This window comes from Eutrigla gurnardus, assembly GCF_963514095.1.
Source record: "Eutrigla gurnardus genome assembly, chromosome: 4".
NCBI classification, from domain to species: domain Eukaryota; kingdom Metazoa; phylum Chordata; class Actinopteri; order Perciformes; family Triglidae; genus Eutrigla; species Eutrigla gurnardus.
The window spans coordinates 19,154,851-19,168,580 of NC_139918.1; the positions used below are offsets into that span (position 1 = coordinate 19,154,851).

At 42.6% G+C, this 13,730-nt stretch overlaps 1 protein-coding gene across 1 annotated transcript in view; it reads right to left on the reverse strand.

Annotated features, from left to right (window-relative positions):
• Positions 1–782: 782 nt before the first annotated feature.
• The window catches only part of cdc73 (cell division cycle 73, Paf1/RNA polymerase II complex component, homolog), a 29,241-nt gene continuing 16,293 nt past the window's right edge, over positions 783–13,730 (reverse strand). The window contains exons 11-17 of the mRNA XM_084008323.1: positions 13,469–13,526; positions 10,643–10,678; positions 10,403–10,490; positions 9,964–10,125; positions 8,499–8,599; positions 1,758–1,899; positions 783–1,635 (exon numbers count right to left, since the gene is read on the reverse strand). Coding sequence (XP_083864449.1) covers positions 1,599–1,635; positions 1,758–1,899; positions 8,499–8,599; positions 9,964–10,125; positions 10,403–10,490; positions 10,643–10,678; positions 13,469–13,526 — 624 coding nt within the window. The 3' untranslated portion in view covers positions 783–1,598. The remainder of the gene's footprint in view (positions 1,636–1,757; positions 1,900–8,498; positions 8,600–9,963; positions 10,126–10,402; positions 10,491–10,642; positions 10,679–13,468; positions 13,527–13,730) is intronic.

Consider the following 13,730-nt stretch of genomic DNA (forward strand, 5'->3'; position numbering starts at 1 on the left):
TCCAGCGAAATCTGCCAATATAGCTGGAGAACTGCAACACTTAGACTGCAGTCAGGATACGCTACAAAAGCCTTGTGGCCATTCTACATTTTTAAAGTCATCAAGCATTGCCCAAGACTTTAGAAGGAACAAATAACATACCTCTATGCAATGAGAGCCTGGGACCAGCAGCTCATATGGCTGCCTGGCAGCGAGAAGCAGCAGATGAAGGGAAGGCCGATGAGATGTGGGGGAGCCAGTCGGTGCTCTCCCTCTGGGGAGAGTCGCTGTGAACCCTCACGCCTGTGTGTGGAGCCTGAGAAGCAGAGAGCCATGATGGAGAAGATATAGGCCTTCCTGCCTGGAGAGCCCGACTGATGATGGATAACCACAAGAGCCTTCCTGACAATATATTCTGCGATAAAAGACCCCCAAAAAACCTTGAGATGAACATCAGTATTAACCATATTCTATTGTTGATTAGACAACTGTTTAACAAGTCTGCAACAGTACATTTAAAAGCTAATTTCAGGTGCCCCCAAGTGGCCAAAACAAATCACTTATCGTAGGACAGGTTCACAATATTCCTTCATATTTCCAGCCAGCTGATATTTTTCTTTATTAGTGCTCTAATTCCCACACATACAGCGAGCAACTGGTCACGGTCAGGTCGCTCTTACGTGTTTTCATTTTTTAACAATCAAATAAAGCCTAAAAAAAATTACTGGGGGAAAAGAACATGAGGAAAAAGAAACCTAATCATCTATTATAATCATCAATAGGCAGCACACACACACACACACTTTTGTTTCTCTGAGGCTTTATTGTCTATTTTCATGTGACGACTTAAAGCAATATTTTCCATTATTCCTCTCCTCCAGCTCAACACCAACAAAGATGAAAAAGAAGACTTTAACGTGGCCATTTCATGACCAAAAGATGTGCTGATCTAGGAACCGACCGCACCGCTTGCATGAGCTCATCTCACTGAGCCAGAGCAGAATTAACTAATCACTTACCTGGATCCTTCTCTCTCTGCTAAAAGAGCTTTGGATCCGACAGGTTTTTATCATATATGTACATTCAGACCACAAACACCCAAAAGAAAATAAAAGATAACTGTTAAAGAAGTCTCTTCTCTTGAACTCGGTCACCATTTTGCTCGTACCGAGTCATTTTAATTTTTCTCTCAGCCGAAAGCGTTCTGAAATCAATTTGCAATTTTAAACGAAAACCTCCTCCCCCTCTGACCCCATTATGTTGCTTAATATCACATTTAAATTGTTTCCACAGCATGTTGCCTTTTTTTTTTTATATAAAACATATTTTGGTATTTGTGATTAACTACATGAAAACATTAGAAAATAATTACAACAAAAACAGAAAAAAAACCTAAATCCTCCCCTCCAGTGTCCAGATCAACATATCCAGCGTAGTGCCTTGGAGTCCTCGAGGAAGTGTTGGAGGAAGTCCACTGGCTGATGCGTCCTCCCGGTAAAACGGGGGACCGTGTTGGAAGATGGGTTCAAATTAAATGGCTAAGTCAGCAAGAGGTGGAGGAGAGTTGGAGGGTTGAAGAATTCATTTGATTTTTTGGAGATGGACGCTCTGATCTGGGCTCAGAATCTGAGGTGAGATTTGTGTTTCACCATGTATCTGATCAAGGAGAAAGAGGAGAGAAGAACGGTGAGTTTGTGACATGCAGTCATCTTCATGACTTTGAAATATAACTGCCAACAGTAAGAGTTCACAAGAAATCACAAGACTAAAAAACGGACCTGTCGAGGGTTTCCCAAAAGCGCAGGAAGACGGGCCGGTCCAGATGGCGCCTGTGGCGGCTCAGCTCCAGGACGGTCACATCCCATTTCTGCACATTAGGGTCAGTCTTTGCCTCGTCGTACTTCAAATGAAAGGCTCGAACTGGAGGGGAAACAAGCATGCACACATTGATGTGGATGTATCTGGTTTGAGGGCGGAATAAAGAAGCCACCTCGTGGGATATTTAACCGTTAAAAACAACCAGGGGATCGTGCGTGAGAATGTGCTTTGTACAAAGAGGCTGTTATCTATCGATCTTTAAATGATTTGAATTAAGTGTCAAATTGTTAGAACTAGCAATGAATTCTTGAGTGACTGCCAAATACATGTTCTATGAGTTCACAGTGAAGTGCAAGTAGGGTTGCAAAATTCCGGGAATTTTCAAAAGTGGAAACTTTCCCATTGGGAATTTATGGGAATAAACAGTAATAAACTGGGAATTTTTAAAATTGATGGTTGGCTCTTCAAAGGGGACTTAAATATATTTGAGGAAAGTTATTTTGTAGCATAATCTTGACTAAAACAAACAGATGCCATTCAAATACACTTGAATATCCATGCCATTCCTCAACCACATGCACAGAGCACACTGCTTAGTGCACGGCTATTGAGACCACACCCCCTACTGGCACTGTGCATGCCTCCATCACATGTACAGAAGATCACTAGAAGACTGGACCACACTTTTGAGTCTGAAGCACAAAGACTATTGAACCCTATTGTTGATGCACCCGTGTTGCATAATGGTGAGCACAGGTAGCAAAAGTCAAACACAGGTAAAGCATAAAAGTCACTGGTTGAACACAACAACTCAAAATTGATCACACTTGTGGCTAACGATGTGAGGGAACATATATTCAGAGAGCACTGGTTTGTGAGGCACTACAATGGATAGAAATCTGAGAGGAGGAGTTCGTGTGAGAGGTGGTCGAGGAGGTCGAGGAGGTCAGCGAAGACAAAGAACAGTAATATCTGATGAAATCAGAGCTACTGTGATTGACCATGTTCTTGTCCATGGTATGAGCATGAGGGAGGCCGGACAAAGGGTACAACCAAACATCAGTAGATTCACTGTGTCCACCATAATCCGAAGATATAGAGAAGAGAACGGGTAATTTTTTGACATTATAGTATGTAAATGTTGACAGCAATTACTGTATGACTATACTATATACTGTACCACAGTATACTCTAAGTAAATATATGTTTCAGTACATCACTGTGCCAATGTACTGTAGTATTGTAATGGAGGGTTAGTCTAACTGTTTGTAGGCCTAGTATTCCATGTATATTTTTGTACTTTATGTTTACGTAGGCTTTACTGTATACAAGTGCTAAATGCACAGGATTTCTGTTTGTTTTTGTACTGTACAAGTGCTATGTGTAAATGCACAGGATTTCTGTTTTTGGTACTTTTATTTTTTACTATGTACAAGTGCTAAATAAACAGGTTTTTTGTTTTGCAACATGCATTTAGCCTACATTGAACAATGAACATTTATTTCTACAGCTTCATGTCCTGAGCATTGTGTTTTCTATTTTTCTACATAGTGTTTAGTGACTGCTCTGTAGTATTTTTAATTTTGATTGACTCGGGGCACGATTTGACAACATTGAACTGTTTTGAGTTGAAAGTTTGGTTTTGCAAGAAGAGTTCGAGGTTTTGTGAATGTAGCTTGAAAATTGGGTTTTGTGTTCACAGTTTAGAGAAAAGGAGAGCAGCTTTCGAGAAATGTGTCTTGGCAATCGAGAAAAACTGTAATATATACTGTATATATATAATTTTGGCATCGGGAGCGAGTTGGATATTATAGACGAGCTGAAGACTCCGTGCCATTCACACCCATTATAACATCTGAAACTGCGATATTGGGAAAACCGTATGGACCATCGACATGAATGTTTGACCCAATAAAGTCCACAGTCTTGTGAACGTTTTAAACTTTTAATCAACTTCGGAAGTTAAAGTATGGCAAACTTTTGGGATGCTGAAGTCAATGAAAAACCAATGTAAACACAACAAGAGCAGTGGTTACCATGGCAACCTGAAAGTTATTTTCTTTTTTTCAATTTTGGAATGTACAATGTGCTTTGATGTCTTTGATGTCTTTGATGACTGGTGACATCACGTAACACAGGGGTGTATAAATACAAGCAGCGACCAGAACTCAGTGTGGAGTTATTGGAGTTTGGAGAGGGAGAGACCTTTTGAGAGATAGTGATTGAGAGTGAATTGAGTGAATTTTTGAACTTTTTACAACTTTGTGAGAGGAACGAAATTTCAACTACGTTCAAACAGATAGTGACAGAACTTTTACATCTGGAGCAGGCTGTCTCCACCAGTCTGCTCTTCTCGTCCATCTGTTCCTCGGCAAAAGCCAGTTTACATTTTACCATCTTGTAAACCATCACCCCTGCAGCCAAGATGCAGCAGGGAAACAGCGGGAGGCCTCGTGTCCAACTGACCCCTCAAGAGACCATCAACCAGCTGCACTCACAGCTGCGTGAGCAGAAGCAAATCAACGCTGAAGAGTTCGGCATTAGGATGGGGCTCACTGAGGAACTCAAACGGCAAAAGACCCTGAAGGAAATGCACATTAACCGGGGGAAGGCCGTCCGTGGCGAACTGGAGAGGCTCAAGAGGGCAAGTGAGCCACAGACCCTGAACAAAATGGAGATCGCCTCTGCAGTCCATTGCACCATCAAGATCAAGAAAAAGAAAGATCTTCAGAGGGAACATGAGGACCTCAAGGTGTCTTATGTCATCCTTCAGCAAAAGATGGAACAGATGGAGAAGGCGATCCAGAGCCTCAGGCAGGAGAACTTCGAAAAGGATGAGGAATTGGAGAAAGTGAAACTACAGGCCTCAATCATCCTGGAGAAAACCATTCATCTCCAGGCTGAGGTGAAGGTCGCCCAAGGCCTCAGAGCTGAATTAGTTCAACTCCAAGAAGAGCTCGAGCAGAGTACTCTGCGCCAGGACATCGCTAAAGAGGCCCTGACAAAACAAGCCTCCGCCAACCAGCAGTTGGTAAATGAACTCCAGACCACCACGGAGGACAACAAGGACCTCCAAGCTGAGTTATCTCAAAAGACCCTGGACCAGGAGCTGGCGAAGGAGGCCCTGAGAAAACAGGTCTCCACCAACCAGCAGCTGTCAAATGACCTCCAGACTGCTGAGGAGGACAACAAAGACCTCCGAGCTGAATTAGTTCAGCTAAAGGCAGAACTCCAGCAGAGGACCCTGGACCAGGAGCTGGCGAAGGAGGCCCTGATAAAACAGGTCTCAACCAACCAGCAGCTGTCAAATGACCTCCAGACTGCTGAGGAGGACAACAAAGACCTCCGAGCTGAATTAGTTCAGCTTAAGGCAGAACTTCATCAAAAGACCCTTGACCAGGAGCTGGAGAAGGCATCAGCAGAAATCGAGGTTGTGAATGGTGGTGCTCTTCAGGGAGCTGAGGAGCTGCACCAGATCTCACCCGACCAGCTGGTGACTGAGCTCCAGGTCGAAAGCCTCGAGCAGAGTCTTCCTTGTGTGGAGCTGCCAGAGGAGGTGCAGCTCCCCAAGAAGAAGAAATCTCTCTTCAAGAGGTTCAGACACAGTATCGGTCTGCGGAAAAGGCGTTGACCTGGTGCTGTGTCCCAATTTGGCCCTAAATTTATAATTCGGAAAATAATGTATGCTGTAAAAAAAAAAAATACAGCTATATATTATTATAAAAAAAAGGGCGGCACAGTGAATTGTACCGTGTCGTGTGGGTTTCCCCCAGGAGCTCCGGTTTCCCCCCACTAGAAAAAAAAAATTTGGCCCCAAATTAAAAATCTCCTCATCCCCTCCCCTCTCCCCTATTATCCCCTCCCATGTGGGTTTTCCCACGGGTGCTCCGGTTTCCCACAACTAAAAAAAAAAACCTTTCCGGGAACCATCACCTTAACGCGGTGGAGAGGTTTGCGTGTCCCTATGACCCTGAGGGCTGTTTTGTCTGGAGCTTTATGCTCCTGGTAGGGTTTCCCATGGCAAATTGCTCTCAGGTGAGGGGCCAGACTAAGAACGGTTCAAAAGACCCCATAATAACCTAGGAAGAAGAAGGAGTGACCCGGCCCGGAGGATCTGCCCTGTAGCACGGGGTGCTATGGGAAGATTTAGCCATAAAAAAAAAAAGCTTTCTGTGTAGAACGATGGTACTACGACCATAGACGTCGGAATTAGGGGTGCGGGGGTGCGGCCGCACCGCCTCCCATCCGCCCCCCATCAGCCTCCCCGTGGCATCCGAGCGCTCTTTCTCAGCCTTGCGCAGGTTGAAAACCTGGCTGCGCAACACTAGGAAGCAGGAGAGACTTACGCATTACGCTAATCATAACTCTACACTATGTTAATTAATCGCTGTTGTTAGCAGGCTCCATGAGCTGGACACCGACTCACGGAGCGGCTCCTGGGATCAACAGCTGAGTGGCGGCGGCGAAGAGGCAGAGGCTCCGCTTTTATGTCCGCGTCATAAGGCTTTTGGTGCGTGTTTAAAACAGTAGGTTTACTTCATAAGGCGAGCGTCAGACGCTGTCAGAGCGGTTATGAACAGTGTTTTACAGCTCCCTCTAAATGTCTCAAAGTAGGCTTTCAGGTAATTTCGCGGCATAACAGCGCCTTCCAGGTAAAAAAGACGTACGGCAAAATCTGGAATGTAAAATGGCACTGTTATTTCATCCCCGAATCCCATTCATAAACCCAATATCCAATATCAGTTAACGAGTCGTTTTCTGTTTCTCGTTTTCCGTTTTTAAAACGAATAACGGGATACAAGTCATTTTTCCGTTTTTTGTTCTTTTATTTTGAAGCGAAAAACGGGAAACGACTCGTTATCCGTTTTGCGATCGTTGACTTCAAAGCGAAAGTCGGATGGCCGCAACGTACACAGACCGTTTATCCAGTTAATCATTGTGTGCGTCTCTCCCCTGGCCCTCCCAACAAAAATCCCGCCCCCCTCTCAGAAAATAGTTCCGACGTTCATGACTTTGACCCGCCGAAGGTTGCGTAAAAATGGCTGGCCACTTCCAGGAGGCCATTTACAAAGCAGTGGCCAGCAGACAGTCTTTAGACTGGCAGTGTTTTAACGCCTGTTATGTAAAAATGAGTTAAAGTGTAATAAAGATGCTACTTCTGCATTTTTAGGGTGTGCTACAACTCTCTGGTCCTGTGCTAAAAAACTGTCAGCCTCTGTAGCACTAGTGCTATGTGCTGAAAAAGTTAACGTACAGCCCTGGAATTGGGTGATAATGTTTTGCTACATGATTTACAACCAGTCAAACCAAAAAAGGGAACAGTAAACTTAAACGTAGCAATAGAGAACTGAGAGTTTTATTAAAAATACTTTTGTCCCCCCCACCTCTGAAATCAAAATTTCGTCCTTGCATGTTCGTGCTAATAAACTGGCACCTGGTCGCTTTGTTTTTATAGCAGTCGAGAGCCAGAAACATCACTTTGACCAATAGGAGCACATGGCGATCTGCCGCTAGGGTTTGAAAATTCCTGGAATTTTCAAAAGTGGAAACTTTCCATGGGAATTTATGGGAATAAACAGGAATAAACTGGGAATTTTTTTAATTGATGGTTGGCTCTTCAAAGGGGACTTAAATATATTTGAGGAAAGTTATTTTGTAGCATAATCTTGACTAATAGATGCCATTCAAATACACTTGAATATCCATGCCATTCCTCAACCACATGCACAGAGCACACTGCTTAGTGCACGGCTATTGAGACCACACCCCCTACTGGCACTGTGCATGCCTCCATCACATGTACAGAAGATCACTAGAAGACTGGACCACACTTTTGAGCCTGAAGCACAAAGACTATTGAAGGCACACATTTGAGCTTCTGGACTAAACAAAGTGAAGTAAGTTTTGATGCTATTATGGGGAAATATATTTATTAAAGCTCTAGTCTACGATTTCAAAGGTTTGAAAAAAGCAAGAAATTTACCGGGAATTTTCCGCCCCTTTGCAACCCTAAGTGCAAGTGGGCATTAGTGCCAAATTTGAAGAAATTTGTTTGGGCGTTCATGAGAATGGGACTGGACCAGACGTACAGACGTGTCTGTATGTCATCATCATCTGCAATCGTAACAGCAGATAACGGCAACTAGGTTTAATTACTTTCATATCCCGCCTGTGAGGGTCAAACATATGTTTGTTTTCTTTACTACACAGCTGCCATAATCCATTTCAAAATTATTTTTTTCAATTAAATAGTTTCATTATTTAGTCTATAAAAAAATGCTCATGACATCCCTTTAATTCAACGCTACATTTCAGATGTCCTTTTTGGTCTGATCAATCATCTATGACCCTAATATATTCAGTTTCTAATCACATCAAACAGACCCAAAAAGTTGGAGAAGGAAGCACATTTTCCTTGAAAACTGACTCTTTGAATAGAGATTTTGCTTTGACGAGTCATGCTTATTTTGATGACTTATTGAGTGTGTAACTGTAATAAGTAGAGAAAATAAAGATATAAAGATCAACCTCTTTCTTCTTATGCTACTTTAAAATGGTGCGGAGACAAGTTACTGATAAACTGGACCAATTATCACTCGGAATAAAAAGCATTTAAATATTGCAACCATTCTGTCAACATTAGCAACCACAAGCTGATGCCTAGTTACAAGTGTCACAATTTCTACAGAAGTATTACTCACTTTTGGCGAAAATGTCAACAGGAGATCCATCAGGCAACAGCCACGGCCAGCCTTTGAACTGCCAGGCAGGACCCTGCACAAATACAGCCACCACTCGATCCCTGCAGGAAGACACAATGTTTTGTTGTTGTTAAAGACACACTACAGCTTCTTTTCCCCAGGTACTTAGAGCCTTTGGAGGAACTCATTGCTTCTGACCAGGGTCTAAATTAGGTTTGTGGAACACTTTACCCCCCAAAAAAGGCCCTTGTTGAGTCGGGGTAACAACTTTTTGGGTGGGTTTTGCAGAAATGACTGTTGCTGATTGGTCAAACGCACGCACAGCGATGCTGCTTCAACCTGCTTCATACATAAACAAGGCTGATTTACAACCATTTTAGGGCGAGCATTTCTTTTTGTTTGATGACAAAATTATTTTGTTTTTGGTTTCCAAGTCATTTTAAAAGCCTTAAAAGTCTAGTTTTCCTCCTGCTGTACTGTATTTAGTACAACACGCAGCAGTAAATACTACGCAACAGGAAATGTCATCACAGACAAACTTAGGGTTCCTTTTTTGAGTGATTTTACCCTTGCATCCACCAGCAACCCTCGTCAGTCATGTCTTAAATCCTCTATGGGAACGCAGACAAGGAAGGAACCATGACCTTAAAACCTTAAAAAGTAGACTTGAGGTGCAGCCTCCAGATTCTTCGTATTTGAGGTTTCTGCCTGTTTCAGCTTGGAAGCAGCTACTTAATCGCCCACTGTGTGGACTGTGTGGTGCTGATAAAGCACTCGTTACTCTTCATTTGGGAAAACTCCCCTCCGGGCTTCATCTGCCAGTATAGCTGGAGAATTGCAACACTTAAACTTTAAATTACCCGAGGACATCTCGGTGGAAGCATGGCTTATGTGTCAGTTGGACACAGAATCAAACATTCACCATGAAACCCAGTAAGTTGAACTGTGTTGACGTTAGCTGGTTGATTCAATGCACTTGGTGCTGTATGGTGTATGTGTTGAAGATCGTCGAGGAGTGACACACACCAAATGCAATAACAGCATATAAGGCCATGAATAAAAAGGAAACCACAACACTCTCACCACAGAGAGGCAGTAACTAGATTATATACTCGGATAGGAGTTATGTAACTGATCGAATCATATGGGGGAAAAAAAACCTGCTACAGGAGCCAACGTGCTTTCGCTAGCAATGAGTAAGTTCCATGCACTGTAAAATGAATTGCGTTTGTTATTGTGACATTAGGTTTCTCTCTCACAACCACATCCTCTTATCACACCTCACCCTCACCAACATGCTGGACTAACATGGCTAGACTGGGTATTTATGACTAAAGGCCAATCTGGTCTCATTTAAAAAAGGAAAAACTATTTTAAACATAGACAAGTGCACATATATTTGGTAAATAAAATATTTTGTTTGTCCCTTCCAGGGAAGCGCTGCAAGACTCCATAAAATGCTCACCAGTCTTGTGGAGCCAGTTTAAGCGGCTGATCGATTATACGGTAAGGCACAGTGACACTGAGTGTCGTGCCTCCGGGCTGGATCTGGTCTTTGCGCCTCTGGAGCAGAACCTCATTATCGCGCTGGTTGCCCTGCTTCTTCTTCTCCTCTGGCGTGACAAACCTGGAACGGTACAAACAAAATGGACACGGCTACTTTCTCTCATTTCTTGTTTTCTGCTTGTGATGTTTTTTGCGTTTGCTCTCACTGCTTTGAAGGTGATGCCTTATTTTAGAGCAAACCAAACTTGAACTCTGATTGGTGGTAATTTAGTCATATATGTTTAATGTGACAGAAGAACAAAGGATGACATGAAAACAACTTTGTGTAATGTAATGCTGTAAGCTTAAGCACCTCTCACTCAATTAAAAAAAGGGAGTGATTGGCAGTCTACACTTACTTTAGATCCTGCAGGAGATCCTTAGCATTGAGCATGGTGATGAGTGAGGTGGTGGCGGCAGGGATGATGACGATGGGTGTCCGGGACCCTGTCGGGAAAGTCATGATAAAAGGTCTTAAAAACAGGTTAAAAGGCAATTATAACAGATTCAAAATAATACTAAGGGTAAAAATAGACAAAGTTGTATAAATTAACATTGGTTTACATAATGTATGGAAAGTAGAATGTAAAGGAATGTACCTTTCTTCTGATTGGGTGGAGGTCTGGCTTGTGAAACTGGAGGGAAGAGAAACATCTGAATAAATCGTGTACACAAAAACATATGCAGAGGCAATTAACGATGCAAATAAGTTCGAAAGCCTGGAGTCCTTGCTGAATCTTGGCCCAGCTCCAGCTGGAGGATCAGAGCAGTTTCAGCTGAGCAGCGACATGAATGCCTGCCATTAACTTCATTCTGGATAAACATCTGAATATCCTGTCCTCAGTAAGTCTTTAGGTATTTAGCTTCTCATCCCTTTCACAAACGCATACAAACGCAAAGGGGGATTTTCTGTGTCAAAAACACAAATAGATGCGACTGATATTCACGTTGCGCTCTCCTCTTGTACACCTGACTGGGATGCAATACTGGAAAGCTGGCAGGCTCACCTGTCACACTAGTAATGTTAAAAAAAACATGCACAAAAATGTATTTGGAAGAGGTCTAAAAAGATATTTCACATATATTAATAATCCCGACCCCCCCAAAAAAAAAAAAAAATCCAAATGGCTGGAGCATGTTGGGCTCTATGGTGACAGACATGCGATTCTTCCCTCCAAACAAAAGTCCCTTTCACTGAGGAACTTTCACCCAGAGAGCATGTTCATGTTTTCTATGGAATGGTCATGGGTGGCAGACTTCATACTTCTACTCCACTAGATCTCAAAAGGAAAGTAAGCATCGTTAACTAAACTACATTTAGATGACGATATCAGATAATGGCTTCTTTGTAGATTCAGTTTAATAGAAAAGATAAATCAACTAATAAACATATGTAATATATAGTTAAAATGAGCACCTTTACAAGCTGCAACACTAAAAGGGATGAACACATTAATGCATCACTAATTATAATCCAATAATATAGGCCTACCATAAATATATTACTTGAAATGGGCCATTCTGCATAATCAGTACTTTTATTTATTCTAATCTTAATGCTTTTGTACTTTTACTCAAGTAAGATTATAAATACAGGACTGACTAAAAATGGACATAGTTGTCTGATCTGATTGGTCAATTTGATCTGGTCTATAGTCGACTGAGCTTCCAATCATGCCTTTTCCCCCCACTTCCTCATTGATGCCCCTCTGTTTCAGTGGGGCATCAATGAGGAAGTGGGGGAAAAGGCATGATTGGAAGCCAAAAAATAATAAAAACAACAACATTATTGGCCGTGATACATGTTACCATCGCTTAGTTCTGGTTTTAAATAATGGACAGAGTGGTTTGTTGTGTTTAGTTGAGGCATGAAGCTGTTGATAGAGAAACACAGATTCTTGTTTTGATCGTTTTCCCGTGGTTGGAAAATGAACTTTCGGTTCCAATTCCATTTTTCACATTGTAGCGATCCAGAGAGGGAAGTGAAGGAACAGCAGTGTTTCCCCTACCATTGTACAGGCCTGGCGGCCCGCCAGGCCAAGGAGACCTGCCGCCAGGCCAAAAAAAAAATCAATATACCAAAAATAAGCCACCTATCAATTCATTCATAAATCAATAATCATTTACATTAGGAGCGCCTCCGCGCAGCACAGCAGACTTGCTCCGCAAGACGCGCGGCCGCAACAATCCTCGCCCCGCGCTCCCGCTACGTTCTTCTTCCGTGTAATTTACGCGCTTGATATTGTTCTGATGCCGTTCCGCCTCGTTAAACCACCACGATGTCGCTTTCTACTTTGAAAACACGGAACGTTGACACTGTATTTTGATAAGCTGTTGCACTCTTCAGACTCGTGGTGTGAGCGGAACCGGTCCATAGGGTCCATAATATTTATTTTATTACATTACATTATTATTTATTTTTACATAATAAAAATGCCGCTGTGTGTCTCCGTCCAAAACCCGCTGCGCTCGCGCTGTCTGCTCGCACAGATCCGCTCGTGCGCACATGCGCTGATGCAGGTCGAGTGTTGTCGAGAAATATAAGCAGAGACGGCGCTCCTTAAAAACAACATCACGCCATGTGTGTGTAGTATTAGGACGTGATGACGTATGTACAACCGGCCAAAGCCCGTTTGCCCCCCCTCCCCGGGGGGGGGGGGGGGGAGGAATGTTTTTGATAAGATGTGGAACTTTGAGTTAACTGCTGTTGAGTAAACCTATAACTTATATTTTACTTGATAAAATAAGACAATATATGCACTCATATGTCGTTGTAGTGTTTTACAGTATCTGTAGCTATTAATGTGATGCTCATCATTTTCCAGCCATATTTTTCTGGACCCTGATCATTTCCATCAACCAGCACCTTAATAAGTCACTCTCTCCTTTAATCCTTGAAAACCTTGAATACACTCTGGTTGAACAAAAATGTTGAATGCAAATATAATAATTGCAGAATTGCAGACTGCTTGCTGTGCCACCTGACTTAATCCAACTGCACCAATACACCATCCCACGCGTCTCGTCTGTTTAGGGTTTTTTCGGTGGGTACCACCGGGCCTGAAAAAAATTCTAGGGGAAACACTGAACAGTCAACACAAGAGGGAGGGGCAAGTAGCCTCTGATGTTGCTACATTCTTATGAAAGATTTGAATATTTGAAATAGCCATGACATTTTTGAAAGATCCTTTATTTCACCAGTTTTTGCAGAACTTTGAAAAAGTTATCCCCTAATAGCATAGCCTTGGTAGCAAAGGACTATTAACAAAAAACAAGTTCCCCGAAATTCTTCTCACTTCCTCCATCCAACATGTTCACTTCAATACATTCAATAATGGAATCAAAGAAGAATTTTGCAACCTTGAACCCATTGGGATCAGACATATGCATGAATGCACTTGGATATTTTTGAATTAAACACCAACCTGGACGAGGGACAGGCTGCAGCGCTGGGGTCTGGGCCTTCCTAGCAGATGCACCTTCCTGGAAAACACAGCATGTTGCTATTGGTGATCAACCCACTGAATTATATTGATTTGTTCAGACTGCTCAACAGCACTCATTAACAGTGAGTCACACAAGAAAGTACAAGTTATAACACATCATGTACACTCTAAAGGCACACCACCATCTGAGTTACTGTGGTAGGGATCGGCAATTCTAGGAAAAAACAACTATAGTAATATA